Consider the following 16,762-nt stretch of genomic DNA (forward strand, 5'->3'; position numbering starts at 1 on the left):
GTTCTTAATGATTCACAATCACAGAAACACAGAATGGTTAAGGTTGGAAAAGACCTCTAAGATCATCAAGTCCAACTATAAACCCACCACCACCACCACCATGTTCAGCACTAAATCATGTCCCCAAGTGCCACATCCACAGGATTTTTCACACTCCTGAGGTAGTGAATACACAACTATCTTAGCACGAGGAAAATCTGATTTTCAAGGTAAATGCCACTGCAAATGTCACATAAACAATGTCACAACCACAAGACAGCAGGAAAAAATGCCTTTGTGTAGAAAGCAGCATCAGTGATTTTCTGAGTTTTTTCTGAGGAACTTGGAGACAAGACCATATAAATAAGTGTTTGATGTATTTCTTTGTCAGAAGCACCGCATTACTGCAAAAACAACGCTGTGTGCTCACAGGTTTGGTTTCTGCACCTTTGTCCATGTCTCCTGCAATGTAACAAGGCTGTTATCTCCTGTTTACAACAAATCAAATGTTCCTACCTGCCATGGTGCTGTGTTACACAGACACACCACACAGCTGGGAGAGTGTGACACTGCAATGCTGCACTGCAGCTTCCAAAGAGCTGCTCTGGAGAGATGAAACAACACAAAAATCATTCCCAGGGAGCTCCAAGAGAGCTGGGAGGGACTTTGGACAAGGGCATGGAGTGACAGGACAGGGGAATGGCTGCCAGAGCCAGGGTTAGATGGGATATTGGGAAGAACAGTAATTTCACGATTATAAGCGCACCATTTTGACTAAAATTTTGGTCGAACCAAAGTGCGGCTTATAATCAGGTGCGGCTTATATACGGAAAAAGAACAAAAAGTTGCTGTTTTAGTTTGGAGGACAGTGTCTACTGAGAAAGGCAGGAATGTCTCTTTGAAATGGAGAATGTAAACCCCCTCCCTCCCAATTATTATCATTTTGAAATCAAGGGGCTTTCAGGCAAAGATATGGGAATTAGGAATAACAGTTCTTTACTAGGGAAATTAAAATAGAAATACAGTACTACAAAGAAACAAACCCCAAACCCTGACACAGTCAGAGTACAACCTGACACCGTCAGGCAGGGTGTTGGCAGCAGTCCCATCCATGGTGGCTGCATCCTCCTGCAGTGACAGATGTGGCTCAGTTGGAGCAGTGCTCCTGTACAAGGTGCAGTTTCCCTCCGGAGCTCCAGTGGGGATGTGGAGAAATCCGGTTTTCCTCTGGAGTGCAGTGGAAAAGGGGCTCCCTTAGTGTCCCAAAACCTCTGTTTTTATCTTGGTAAGAAATGTTGGGCTCTTCCCCCTGGCTGGAGCAACTCCCAATGGGATGCAGTAATTTTATCAGTGCCACAGTGGGACTCAATGGCCATGAGCAGAAAATGACTGGCTGGAGGAAGGATGGGTTGTGAAAAGATAAAGAACAATGCCCTGCCTGGTTTCAATGGATGGCCCATTAGCAGAATATCTGCATTGAGATCAGGATCACTGCCCCACCCTCAACAGATGGTGATAGAACAGATTCCTTTTATCACACTCTGTATTGTAATGTGCAGTTTATAATCAGGTGCGGCTTGTGTATGGACAAAGAATGAAAAGTTGCTGGCACCCGGAAGTGCGGCTTATACTCAGTGCGGCTTATAATCGTGAAATTACTGAAATTCTTTACTGTGAGGGTGCTGCCCCATCCCTGGAAGTGTCCAAGGCCAGGCTGCACATTGGGCAGAGCATGGAACAAGATGATCTTTAAGTTCCTTTTCAACCCAAACCATGCTGTGGTTCTCTGACCTTTCCCTCTGGCACACCAGACTGGATGCACCCACAGCAGCTTCACGAGCATCCCACTCAGGCAGAAGTGCCCAACCACGAGCAGAACCTCCCTGCCCCTTCTCCTGACTGCTCTCCCAATGAAAACGGAGATGCTGCTTCCCTGAAATAGTGCTGGTGTTCACTTTTCACATACCTAAGCTATAGAAACACCTCAGAGGTGCTAAATAAACACAGACAAAATAGTAGCAAGTGTATTCTAATTAAGCATTTCACTTAGTGCTCTTTCCAAGCTATTGTATGCAACCTGAAAGAAAATTCACTGTTTTTTGATTTAGCACTTCAGATACTCATGCTTACATGAACAAGAAAATAAGAGACCTGCAATAATTTGAATAATAATGCAGTAACTGCACTGCTACAGAAAACACATTTCCTTATAGAAATGATAATTAGGTTTGTAAAGTGTGTTTCTTTTCTGTGTTTTTAGTGTGTCTAAAACATTTGTGCTTGAGGGTTCATTACAAAAATTGCTTTGCAAATAAACTGGCCTGCTGCAAACGTGCATTTTGATAGGAAGCACAGCAGCAGCAGCTCTCTTCTACTACCAAAAGAAGTGGTAGCAAAGTGCTAAGGTTAAACTCCAACAAGTATTTTTGATTGCTAAATCTTTCCACAATGCTAGTTTACTATACAGAAGCATTTCAGGGCGAAAAAATAAATTTATAGACATAAAAAAATAAACCAGAAGTCCACTAGATGGTGCTCCTACACAGCAAATACAGCTCAGCAGCACCATTCCCACTGCTAAAGGGGAATGAAGGCAGTGAGATCCTAATCCAGTTACCCAGGGTGCTTCCCTTTACAGAGATCACACTTTTGCCATGCATTTGATACCAAAATCTTGACATTTCAGTGCTTCCCTTGTACTCTGGAGCTGACCTTTTCCACAGTAATATATAAACGAGCCCATACATACACAGAAGGGGTTGTAATGGGAAATGCAACAATAACTGAAAGGAAAAGTTTGTTTGGCCCCACAGCATCATCAGGACCCCAAACTTTACTCTGATTCTTCCTCATTTGAGACATCAGTTCAGCATCCTCAAACACACGGCTCTGCAAACAAGTGAAGCTTTTGGGTTTAGTGTAAAATACAACATTTTGCTCTTCATTATTGTTTTCTTAATATGCAAAGCATGACCAGTCTGATGCTTCCGCACTCAGGGGAGATCTAGGAGTGCAGAAAGTGCCAAAGTATCTCAGTACTGCACAGAAGTTTTAGAAACACTGAGTGCGCACTATTGCAGTGTAAAAGCCACTTCAGCTGCACCAGGGACAAAAATCCAACTTGTATTTTGGGGTTTCCAACACAAGAAACTTTGGGTTTGGGGGATGAGTCTACATGAGACCCACAAAGCTGATGACAGGGCTGAAGCCCCTCTGCTCTGGAGCCAGGCTGGAGAGTTGGGGTGTTCAGGAGAAGAGAAGGCTCCAGAGCCTAAAGGGGCACCAGGAAAGCTGAGAGGGACTTGGAACAAGGGATGGAGAGACAGGACAGGGAGGATGACAGTTGGACAGGGCTTGGAGCAACCTGGTCTAGTGGAAGAGGTCCCTGCTCGTGGCAGGGGGTTGGAACAAGATGATCTTTAATGTCCCTTCCTACCCAAACCATTCTGAGATTCTACAACATTCATCCATCCACACATGAGGTTATCTGAATTTGCAGTACACTTTGCCCAGTGCATTCCTGGTTAAATTCAATACAGAGCTGCTATTACACAGAAATTGCATTTGCCTGGGCTGGAGCTACTCAAACTCAACAAGTCTGGTTTCAAATTGCTGGGGATGTGCAATAATATTTTTGCAATTGTTTCTTATGAATTTCAGTGGCGAAACAAACACATTTCAATTCTTCTTTTGAAGCTCATATTTTGTCCTGTTCTCTGCAGCATTACAAATCACTTCTCCAAAGAACGTATTTACAAGCAAATTGCAATTCTATAAATGTTCTGCAAAAATCCATTCTCAGATAATCTAGCAGTTATTTGCCCAAAAAGGAACATTTTAAAGGTAGTCAATTAATCACACAGCATTTCTTCTGTCTGCTAATTTCTGCCACATTTTGACAGATCTTAATTTTATTACCAAAAAAGCAGTCTTTGCTATTACTGTACCCAAATACTTTGTCTTTTCAGTTTCTCTGGAATGTTTTCCCCTCATTACACATTATTAGATCTTTCACTCCATTTAAGGTGCTCTAGCCATGCAAAACATTCCTAAAGGAGCATTAATGTATTCACAAAATATGTTGTGATAGCCCATTTATTAATTATGAGCTGCATTTAACAGCCTGGAGGACAGTGACCAATGTTATCAGACACTTTCTCACCAAATGCAGTCATCTCCCAAACAGTTCACTTGCTCTGTTCAAAAATGCATTAAAGATTTAGTTAGCCTGCCTGTAATTTCTCAGTTCAAATGCAGCTCATGACAACAAATAGCACAATTTCAGTACCCTGGGACTTATCCCAAATACATAAATACCTCAAGTACTAAAAATCACTTTAACCACCTCTTTCAATTCTGAACCTAGCAAAAGACAGAATCATTCCTGAATTGGAAGGGACCCACAAGGATCCACCAGTCCAGCTCCAGGCCTTTCCCAGGACAACAGCAAGAGTCCCACTCTGTGCCTGAGAGCACTGTCCCAATGCTGCTTGAGCTCTGGAGGTTTGGTGCTGTGACCACTTCTCCTTGAATTCCTTTAATTTCCTTTATAAACCAGTTATTTTCATATTCAGAAATCAGAGAGTAAAGGGGTGACCCACAGGCTCAGCAGTTCAAGATGAAACAAGGACCAACACTGCTGGACTGCAACTTTAGAGACAAAATACAGAGAAACAATAAATCCAATATTAAAAAAAAAGATAAAAAATAATAAAACAGATAAAACAACATCAGCTATAGGGCTTGCCTGTTTGGACTAACATATTAAAACTAAACTCTACATACTGCTTTTAACAAATAAAGTATCATTTTATTCCATTGCTAGAGGCAGAACTTGCACACAAACAGAAAAGACAGGGAGAAAAGTCAGCTAAGCCATCTCATCAGTCCTTTCTGGAGCAATACAGAAAAAAACAGATTTGCTTTTGGCATCAGTGGAGAAAAGGGGTTTTGGTCCTTTTTTCCTTTAGATATCTTCTCCTTCCCTCTCTAAGTCAGAGGATTTACAAATTCTGTTTAATTTTATTGCAGATAATTCAGCTTTGCTTCAAACACAGGAATAATCCTTTTCATAGAGTTATGGTGCATGCATAGTAAACAGCTTTATATTTACAACACCATTACACCCACCCTCCCAGCACTGTACAAGAATGATTACCCTCATTTTTCATACCCATATCTAAAGGAAATTATTTAGAATTGCTTAAAATGTAAAGCATTGTCGTTTACACAGTCTGAAACCCCTAGAATTTTAATTTCCACCGTGATTAGCACTTCTGAGGTGTTGTCAGCACCTCCCTCTGACACAGCTACACTCCTTGGGACTCAGGAATTGTAATCTCAGTCCATATTCTGAGAGTAGGCACCCTCCTACTCACCAGAGATCCCAAGTGCCCAGTAAATTCTATTTTTGCCTGTCACTGCCCCCTCTCCAGTCCATCATGGATAACACATTCCCCAACAATCTGTGTGCAGCCCTTGCTGTGCCACAGACAATCATAGAATCACAGAATTGTTTGGATTGGAAAAGCCCCCTTGGATCATTGAGTCCAACTCCAGCACTGCCAAGGCCACCAATAACTCCTGTCCCCAAGTGCCACATCCCCGTGGCTTTTAATTCCACAGGGTTGGGGACTCCACTGCTCTGGGCTGCTGTGCCAGGGCTGGACAACCCTATGGGTGAAGAAAACTTCCCTGACATCCAATCTAAACCTCCCCAGCCCAGCCTGAGGCCGTTCCCTCTCCTCCTGTCCCTGTCCCTGTTCCCAGAGCCCGACCTGGGGCTGTCCCCTCCTGCCAGGGAGTTGTGCAGAGCCACAAGGTCCCCCTGATCCCCCTTTTCTCCAGGTTGAGCCCTTTCCAGCTCCCTCAGCTGCTCCAGACCCTTCCCTGGAAAAGTTCTTTATTTCCTTGACTTTATTTCCAGATATAAATATATATTTTTACATCCCCATCTATTTTTACCCCTTTGCAGTTACCGAACGCACACGGTGTCGATGCCATCTATCTTCATCTCAGTTTCCATCCAGCAGAGTTTCCTGGTCTTCCTCATTCCATTTCTTCTCTCTCAATAATTCATTCTCTTTTTATCTACCTCCCCAGCACACTCCAGTTTGATGTGTAGGTCCTGTCTGTGCTGCACACCATGAGGGCTACAGGGAGGACAGCAGATAATTCCACCCCACAATTTAACATGTGCCAGCACAGCCATTCCTTGATAACCAGAACAGATGAGATCAAAATTACCATTTCCTGAGTGAAAACAGAGCCTTTTCAGAGCTTACAGTAAGTTCTTCAAAAATTTATCTACACAACTTTCAAAAATTTGGCCAAATATCATGAGGGGAAAATAAACTGTGCACCCCCATTTGCATTAAGAACTCAAATATTTTGTGAACATAAAATATATGCCAAATTTTAATAATAAATTACAAATAAAACCAGGAATACCTGGTTTTAAATGATCTAAGATTAAAGCAGCAACATGCAATTTAAAGGACAAAGCAACAAGGCATTAAACACAATCTTTTGTCATCAATCAACTTCAAATAGGACTTTAAAGGGAAAAATCTACTAAGGAACAGATTTGTGAGCTCTCTTATTTCTCTGTAAATTATCTCTGAGAAGCAATAAATGACAACTATCTTCAAAACTTTGTTGCTAATAACTCACAAGTGACTTTACACAGCCCCCAATGTATAGAGTGTGACAATTACCAAAAGACTAGATAAACGCAATGGCTGTGCTTCAAATAGGCAGAATAATTATTTGTGTTCCATGTGACGATATTTTGACTGAGAAAATGTTCAAATTATTCACACTGCAGTTATTTTGAAGTGCTCAGCCACAGAACATTGATTCCAAAATTTGAAATAATGAAGGCTGAGAAGTGTTAAAAATTATGGAAAAAAACCTGCAAACTTATTTTTAATACAGAACAATCATCTTGGCATGTAATGCAGGGTTTAGTAAGCACTTCATACCAAACACAAAGTGATCTCAATTAATATGACTGAGACTGTAAAATAAATACTCTGTAAAATTATTTTCATTAGAAAATACAAAGTTCCTTTCCCTTGCTGAAGTAAAATACTGCCACCATAAAAGCAAGGTTTTTTTTCCCCACCACCTTTTTACTCATTACATAGTTTCACTAGACTGCTAATATTGCTTGTTTTCTTACTTTAAAACATAAAGGTAAATTCACAATCATCCTACCATTACCAGCTATAAATTTTGACTTTCCCTGGAGGTTAGGGAATGTCATCTTTGTTGCAAAATTAGGTGTGAATAAATCTCATTCAACAGTTAAGCTGTGAGTTAGAAAATGAATAATGCAATTGTTTCAGTCTCCATCATGGTAAGTCAAAGTTTTCATTTAGTTTCCTAAAATAAGAGAGAATTCCCCAAAAAGGCTTTTTTCACATGTAATTATGAACAGAATATGCTACTATGGCTACACACCTCCCTCACACATGCATGGCTCCTGCTACATCACAGAAAGTGGAAAAGACTTTACCTGAGGAGAAAAAGGATGAATATTCTCATAGAGGCAGGGGACAATATCTGATGTCTCGCACAGTCTTCGCTACATTTATTTTGACTAAGCACAACGACTCTTTGCATTGAACAGCAGCCTTTTTTCCAGAAGGCAGCAGCAGCATCATCAGTTTGGGACTGAGAAGTCACATGTTTTCTGGCCCTGTTTGTCAAACCTTTGCTGTCCAAACGTGCAAAGTCCCACACAAAAGCCAGAGCACCATCGGACCACACAGGGTATTATACCCAGGATCTTACCTACCTGTGAGCTCAGAGGGCCCTGAAAACCCTGAGGCATTCCTTAAATCTAACCCACAGTAATTGTGCAGGAAAAAACCACAGATGTAAGAAGAGATGGAGGAGGACAAGCCCAGTCCCACATGCTGTGAGATGAACCACCCCTGCACTAGACCTCTACTTCCAGCCCTAAATGCAGCAGGACTGAGCAGCTCCTGATTGCATGTGACAGACTCTGGGATTGCAACATTTTGTCTTAATCAAGTGAAAAGGACACCGTTCCCCAATAACAATCTTCAAACAATTCTTGACTTAAGTCAAAATGAAAGATGAAAATATTGTCGGAGACTGTCCCATGAAACTATTTTGTTCACTGCCTGAAGAATAATACTCACATGTGAGATAGGAAGAAATCATCAGACAGGACTGCTATTAAATTAACAGCTAAACAATTGGCTGTCAGGAAAGTTGCTTAAGCAAAACTGTATCTATTGCTGAATAGAGGCTGCAGAACTTTACCCACAGCTGAACTGACTGCTATCAACTCTGTTTGAAAGATGCTTTTCCATGCATTTGATTAACATAATTCACGATTCAAGTTGAATGTTATGTTTCCAAAAGACCAAGCTCCATCACCATCTTCATTTTTTTGTCTTGTCTGTCTGACTTGCTAGACAGACATGATTTTACATCTCAAGTAACCCCAGGATCTTGGTCACATCATAACTAAACTGCCAGGTTAATCAGACTTTACATTTTCTAGAACCATGTAGGTGGATTTGTCAAGGATCCTAAGGATAACAAGAACTATTTTTCTCCAGCCACTGCATCTGAGCACAAATAACTCCTTGTAATTCCAGTCCATTAGCAGCAAATGACTATTCCTCACTAAACCAACACAATCGATGTGTGCCCTTTGCCTCTGCAGTCTGAGGAAATGGATCTGAATGAAAGGGGAATTTGAGCCCTGTACAAGAACACTTTAGTTAAAAGCTCTGTAGATTGCATGGACGAACGCCTCCTTTCCCACACCCTGCTGATACTCACATCAAACTCATTCAAAGCAGCGGCGAGCTCTCCTATGCCAGTGTGGCCCTTGTTCTCATCGGTGGGCGAGGTGGCCTGAGCAGCGTTGGAGATGCCAGCAATGGCTTCCTGCACTTGCTTGAAGACATAGTCCCTGTTGGCCCTGGGTGGCTGCCACGTCGGGGTGGCGGAGGAAGGCCTGCGAGGCCGTGTTACAGCATGGTGGCGTTCTTCTTCAGAGCCCCTCGGGCCGCGGCCATCTCGTCCCTGCAGTGAGGGTCCTCAGCTCCTGCATGGAAACACACAGCTTCAGAGGTGGAAACAAAAGGGTTTGTGTTAGACTGTGCTGCCCTGAGCATCCAGGCACGAATGCTTGTTGCTGTTATGTCAAGGCCAGTATCACCTCCAGCATCCCCACCAGTCCTTTATTTGCAAACTCTACATGCCTTCTTCTCTTAACAAACTTCTTTCCTCACAACTCGCACTCCTTTTCTCATAGACCTCTCTCAGGTACCTGTGACTCCTTCTTTACAGGTAGCTTAACACAATACTGATTCCTTCTCTTATGGCAGCTCCACATAGCAATGACTCCTTCTTTCCACTCTGCATGACTGGCTAAAATCAAGCTGGTCCTTTCCCAGCTGCCTTACCCTGCCTGTCCCTCACACAACATCTTCTTACCTTATCTGTCCCTCGCACAATCACATGTCCCTTCCTCCTCACAGCACAGCCAGCAGACCCCTTCTCTTACTCCAGCAAACTCTCGGTCTCATGCTCCAACTCAAACTGCAAGTATCTGTAACTTGAAGCCAACTCGCTCTCTTCTATCCCCCAAACTAACTGGGCAGACTCAGGTTTTCACTCCTTGGTAATCAGTATGCCTGTAGGTCATTGGGAAAGATTGCCTCCTGCACTATCCTTTCTAGCTACCCACAAATGCCATGAGTGGTTTGGCAGAGATGGAATCAATGGCAGGACCCACACAAACCACTGAAATGATTCCCCTCTTGCCCAAGGAAGTCGAGTCTTTCTGTGTCACCACAGCTGTTTACATTCTACTCACAGTATCTTACCAGAGTCACTTCCTTTTTGCAAAAACTCATTAAAAATGTACAGTAATTTCACGATTATAAGCCGCACCATTTTGACTAAAATTTTGGTCCGAACCCAAAGTGCGGCTTATAATCAGGTGCGGCTTATATATGGACAAAGAACAAAAAGTTGCTGTTTTAGTTTGGAGGACAGGTGTCTGCTGAGAAAGGCAGGAACTTCTCTTTGAAATGGAGAATGTAAACCCCCTCCCTCCAAATTATTATCATTTTGAAATCAAGGGGCTTTCAGGCAAAAATATGGAAATTAGGAATAAACAGTTTCTTTTCTAGGGAAATCAAAATAGAAATACAGCACTACAAAGAAACAAACCCCAAACCCTGACACAGTCAGAGTACAACCTGACAACCACATCAGGCAGGGTGTTGGCAGCAGTCCCATCCCATGGTGGCTGCATCCTCCTGCAGTGACAGATGTGGCTCAGTTGGAGCAGTGCTCCTGTACAAGGTGCAGTTTCCCTCCAGAGCTCCAGTGGGGATGTGGAGAAATCCGGTTTTCCTCTGGAGTCCAGTGGAGAAAGGGGCTCCCTTAGTGTCCCAAAACCTCTGTTTTTATCTTGGTAAGAAATGTTGGGCTCTTCCCCCTGGCTGGAGCAACTCCCAATGGATGCAGTAATTTTATCAGTCCCACAGTGGGACTCAATGGCCATTAGCAGAAAATGACTGGCTGGAGGAAGGATGGGCTGTGAAAAGATAAAGAACAATGCCCTGCCTGGTTTCAATGGATGGCCCATTAGCAGAATATCTCCTATGGAGATCAGGATTACTGTCCCACCCTCAACAGATGGTGATAGAACAGATACCTTTTATCACACTCTGTATTGTAACATGCGGCTATAATCAGGTGTGGCTTATATATGGACAAAAAATGAAAAGTTGCTGAAACCCAGAAGTGCGGCTTATACTCAGTGCGGCTTATACTCGTGAAATTACTGTACATAAAATATTCAAAAATACTCTTCCCAAACAACTGGATTCCTTCTGCTGATTCCATAATGGCAATGCAAGCGCTACACTCCTGTTACAGTAAGTGCCTTCTTTTTCTAATTACTATACCCATGTCTTTATAAAATTATCATAAGGTAGACCTTTAAAAAATCAAACCAAAAGTATTGCATAGATGAATATCACAGTATCAAAGAATAAACTAGGCTGGAAAAGCATCCAACTTTGAGATTATCCAGTCTAACCTATGACCTAACACCATATGGTTTTAGTTCTTAAAGACCTACTAAATACACCTCTCAATATTTCTATTTCGCTTCCCTTCATATTTTGCTCTATTCCTCATATCATTTTAGAATTTGCATGTTTAGAATATCATGACAGATACTTTTCTTTTGTTTCCCCTGACAACAAGAATCAGATACTGTACAATATGTTATCAGAATTATGCATTATTGTCATTTAACCCATGATTTATTTTTTTTAGTTATAGTGTATATCATACTGTCCTTGGAAGCCTTACAGACATTTAGACAGCCTAACAATATTCATAAGGAATAACAAAACATTATTACTTCAATTTAAAAGCTGTGAGCAAACAAACCAGTTGGGAAGGCTGAATTGTTTATTTATGTTCTCACATGGAACCTATTGCCAACATTGAAAAAGGACCCAGATATTCTGGATTTAAAGGTTCTACCCACTGATTAATTTGATCACATGTGGCTGACAGGTAACAGTCTTCAGTGAGATTTTTTTGCCATATTCTTGAATATTCAGTGAGAACTCAAGAGATACAAACATTCATTAACTTTCACATTTTTCTCTTTTCCCCATATTTGCATCTCTATTTCCACAGGGGAAGTGTCTGAATGTAGAGAAGAGCAGTCTCCATATAGTGATTAGATTCTGCATTTTTAATTTATTTGCCTTAGTCAGATGGTTTGCTTTTCTGTACTCCTGCAAGGAGCAAGGAGATGGGCTTGATCATCCTTACAGGTCTTCCAACTTGAGATATTCAATGATTCAATCTCAGTATAACTCTGAAAATGCCATTTTTCATAAAAAAGCCCCACAATCATGATTCAGAAAGAAATTGTCATTGCTGCAATTCAAAAAGTAAGGTAAACAGGTGGAGGAATATGGAAAGCCATTTTCCCCAATCCAGTGCAATGCAGTACAAAGATGGTACATCCTTGAATTATTGGTGGTATTTAAATATAATTGAAGTAGGAGAGACCTTATACAACTCTACAGTGTCTTGAAAAGAACAGGGTTCAGATGAAAGTTAACTTTATTGCACAGTTGTACAAATGAATAAATGTTATTGTGACTCTGTTCTCTTTTTCAGCTGCCTTAGTAATGAATAAATTGATAAATGACTATTTAAAAAAAAATCTGAAAATTATTAATAATGGTTTTAAGCACAAAGTAGATTTCTGTTCCTCCTGAACTTGAATTATACTGAACTAGCAAACAGCTCATGCTTTACCAGCTGTCAGAGTGACCTGATATCTGCATAGGTTAGAATTAAAATGGGAATAATCATCAAATTAAAACTATCCTTAACCTCATGAATCACTTCCCTTTTCACCCTTCAATATGTTATTAACTGAAGCCTCTTGGAAGGCACTCTTAAAGAAATGGCACTTCTGAAAAACGTCATCACATTCAAAAATAATCAGTGTGATTAATTTATAGGCCATGACATAGCAATTAATGGTCCATTTTACAATTTAAACCAGACTTGGATATAAAACACAAGAACTTTAGAATGAAGATGGACTTTTCCAGCCACTCTGTACTCACCTGTTGTCGCCTGGCAGCGACATAGTTCAGTTTGACCATTTTCCTTCCCAAACTCCTTAAAGCGATTGGCTAAATCTTGTTCATTCGTGGCATTTTTCACAGCTTCTAGTGCCTCCTCTACCTGCAACACAATAAATCAGCTCTGTCAGCATTTTAATCCACTCTTTGACAAAGCCTGTGACTATTCACCCAATACTCTGTCTTACATGGACCCAATTTAGGTTTCACATCCATCATTGTACAGAAGCTTTCTGAGAGTCCCATGAACTTTAATTAAGTTTTTAATAGAGTAGCTGTCACTCTGCATTACTGTCCACTTACTGTGCTGTGGGATCATGTAAAACCAGTGTCAAAGATGTCACTGTATTAATTTCCCTGGTCACAGTTATCAGATGAAATATTTAATATATGAGTTTGTTTTAATGTGTGGCACAGGCTTTATAAGAAAACAAAGCAAGTTGTCACTTCTGGAGATGAAATATTTTAAAAAGAAATTCAAATTTACAATTAAGGTTTACATTTACCCTGATAAATCCAAATCTTCATTGCAGAATATTTATATTATTTATTTTTTCTCAGCTCTGAGCTTTCCTTCCTCATTTATTTAACACTGAGAAAAGAATGTACCCAAAAAAACCACACCTGCACTTGTTCAGTGATGCTGTAGCTACCAAAGATACAAAATCCCAGTTATACCCACAAGTTGATCCATCAAATGCATTGTGAACCTTTACCTAATGCAAAGCAAGAAAAACTATCTGAAGGGATAAAATGTTCTTTTCATGCAAAAGCAAAGGAAACATTACTGTGACTAGACAGGAATTCAAAGTTGTACTTCTTTCCCTCACAAGATAAAAATGCAATTCCAAGCAAAAACATTGAGAACTGAAAAGATGCTACTGATCCTTCTTGCTACAAGCTGTTGTTCAGCTAAAAGCTGCAGTTCATAAGAACTGTATAACAAACATTCCCCTCAAAAGGCAAGGGTTTACTGGGATGGGGACAAGCTCCTGTGCACGAGCAGAGGTTTGCAGCTCTCCAGACACTGCTGGGAATCAATAAATTCAGCAGTAGCTGGTGCCAAACAGTTTAGAAAGGCACAATTATGTGCAGAACCTGTCTTTTTATAGCTTGAGTTGCTCTGTGTTTTCCTACCACTGACAGAGTACATTTTCATTTGGAGCTTTTACCTACTTACTGCAGATTTACAAATCACAGGGCAGTAGAGTAACAAACTCATACATTTCTATTGGAAAATGCATAATTCAAGAACATAAATTCATACCTGTTACATTGGAAATTATAAACCAAGTTCTGCCAATTTACAAGCTACAAGCTTATTCAGAATCCCAGTTAGCTCTTCTTTTACTCTTAAGGAGAACAGTTTTTAAAAAATGAACTGACTGCCTTACCATTAACACAAATTGAAAAAGCATCACTGTAATAATTTGCTCTTACAGAACTTCTTGCAAAATATGCACATTTTCTCTTTTTATCCAGAAAACATTTACATTAAGTACCTGAAAGTTTCATCTTTATTATGTTTGTAATGCCAAGCACAGGCATGACAAACTGATACACATTTTTCTAAGTCCTGCTCCATATTAAATAGAATTCCTGAAAAATTTATCAGAGATTCCACCCTAATAATCAGATCTCAAAGGATGCTGATCCTACTCTATCATGTCAGTCAAGTCTCAAGATTCCAAAATGAAGAAATCAGTTATGAGAAACACTAGAAAGGACAGGAGTATAAGCTCCTTTTTAATGATATTTTTATTATTACAATTTCTTTTTTATAAATTCATACTGGAGTGAGTTCTCCATCTTTGAGAAAACACTCAACTGATCTGTTCCTCTGATTAACTAGCCTGGAGTTAATTACAATAGATTTATAATTCTCTGTGTGCATAACCACATACTGTAATGGTACACGGTTTTTCACTGTGATACAAAAGTTTCTGCAATAACTGTTATTTCTAATTTTAGCAGTGCAAATGATAACCTGAATGCAATGACCAAGAGTCCTTCCAGAAAGCACCTGCATATATTCCCTCTAAAACACTAATTAAAATGCTCCCTTTCCTGGGAAGCCTTTGACATGCTTTCAGAGAAAACTGATTACAGCACAATTCAGCATAAATCAGACTTCATTACTCTGACATGCAGAATTATTTTACTTCATTAATTTTATGGGTAACTTACACAAGTCTTTGAAGGTTACCTTTGAGTCAATAGATGAGCTGTTCCTTCATCAATTTTGTATAGTATAACCACTTCCCCCCTAGTAATTCATTTGTCTAAAAGCAGTTAGGATTATAAAGTGGTAAAATATGGATATTTACATGTTTAATCCTCAAAAATAAATTATTCTTTTTAACAAGAAAATAAAGTCACAGTTAAGGTCCTTATGTTGAATTTTGCTGAAAACAACCAGAGATTGCTGACTTCTGAAACAGAACTTGTAACCATTAGACCAATGCAGAGATGACAAACCACACTGCCAGACACAGCCCTTGCAAATCAGGGGTGCAAATTGTGCAAATAAATACACCCACTTACAAACCAGCACTGGACATTGGTATTTTACATAACAGAGTACTCTGCTGCAAAAGGAATCTCAGATGGGAGAACAGAATTTCTCATTGCCTATGAAAGAGCTCGAATACACATTTTCCTCATAATGTTCAGGATGAAAACTGTTGTTTATGATATTCAAGTGTTGGCCTTGCTAGGAAAGGACAATTTGAATTGCAGTTACATGGAGCATTATGGAGAGGAAAAATTAAAAGCATATTGGAGAGAGACACTGCTTACACTGCACGTAACCAGAGCCATGTGCTGACAATTCTGAGAGCAGCATTTTATTCATTAAAGCAGAGCTCACTAGAACCTGTGCTGAAAAATCGGCCTCTTTCCTTATGAAAACTGTTTCCCAGCTATTCAGGTTATCTGCACAGTTTGCAAATTGAAAGGTTCTCACTGTTTTTCCAGAACAGGAGATTATTGTACAGTTACACAGTCAAAAAGATAAATTTAAAAAAAAAAAAAAAGTACTTTTTGAACAGTTGCTAAAAAGAAGCTACTCTCCATCTCCTCTGTTAAACTCACACATGCACTCTATAGGCTTTAAATATTCTGTATATGATTTTCTGCACAATTTTGTTTTGTTTCAGAGAGTTTTGATGATTTCTTTCTGCAATAAAAACAAAACAGTGCAACAACTAGGGAGGGTGGAAAAATACATTTCCTACTTTCAACTGAAAATCTTTTTAATACTCCTGTATAAAAATGTGAATGGTGATGGTCAAAAATGAATATAAATCTGTCCAAACTATCTGGTAATCTTTAATTTCTCTTTATGCTTTGATTAGAAAAATCTTTGATTTGGATTTCTCTAAATTAAACATTCAATTTTTAGATATATTCAGAAGTCACAAGCAGAAAAAAGAGTAGACAATTATAGTACCTAAACTGTGCCAGCAAATCCTGGGAAAGTAACTGGAATAAGATGTGAGGGGAGCAAATGCTTCAGTTCAGGTCAGAGAGCTTTTTAACAACAGTATTGCTCTGGACACTGAAAACAGCTCACAAATTTTGGTTTCAGAGTTCAAATATTTAATTTCTGCAGAATTAGAAAGTGAATGAGACTAATGCAGAAACATGTTAACTCCTACCTCTGATCAGCACTTAAAGAACCAAGTGGAGAGTAAGGAATGTGACAGTTCCCCTCCTTTCTGATTTATCCCGTTTTTCCACGCACAAAGCACACAAACCCAAGAGGGAAGGTGAGAAACACATACGATTTTGAGGTGTGAGAGGAGCCTCATGACATCAGCCATGTCAGCCAGGATGAGCAGGCGCGTGACGGCCGAGAGCAGGGCGCGGGCAGCGCGCACCATGGTGCCCCTCTTCACCGAGGAGCAGGGGTCGTCCGCGAACTCCGACGAGGCAATGCGCATCGTTTCTCCTGGGAGGGGACACAAAGTAAGGTTAGCTGCCAGCCTTATGGCTGTTGTTTTTCTAGAAAGTACAAATACAGGAATTTCATGATCATACGGCTCACCGGATTACAAGGCGCACCTCCAGGAGTCGGCAAATCTCGCAACTTTGTACAT

General features: G+C 40.2%; 1 protein-coding gene across 1 annotated transcript in view; it reads right to left on the minus strand.

The window, feature by feature from the left end:
* CTNNA2 (catenin alpha 2) overlaps positions 1-16,762 on the minus strand; it is a 406,333-nt gene that overhangs the window by 331,135 nt on the left and 58,436 nt on the right. Inside the window, 6 exon segments of the mRNA XM_033060738.1 lie at positions 8,803-8,946; positions 8,948-8,995; positions 8,997-9,067; positions 12,641-12,683; positions 12,685-12,765; positions 16,448-16,614. Of these exon segments, the coding sequence (XP_032916629.1) occupies positions 8,803-8,946; positions 8,948-8,995; positions 8,997-9,067; positions 12,641-12,683; positions 12,685-12,765; positions 16,448-16,614 (554 nt within the window).

This window comes from Catharus ustulatus, chromosome 5 (assembly GCF_009819885.2).
Source record: "Catharus ustulatus isolate bCatUst1 chromosome 5, bCatUst1.pri.v2, whole genome shotgun sequence".
NCBI classification, from domain to species: domain Eukaryota; kingdom Metazoa; phylum Chordata; class Aves; order Passeriformes; family Turdidae; genus Catharus; species Catharus ustulatus.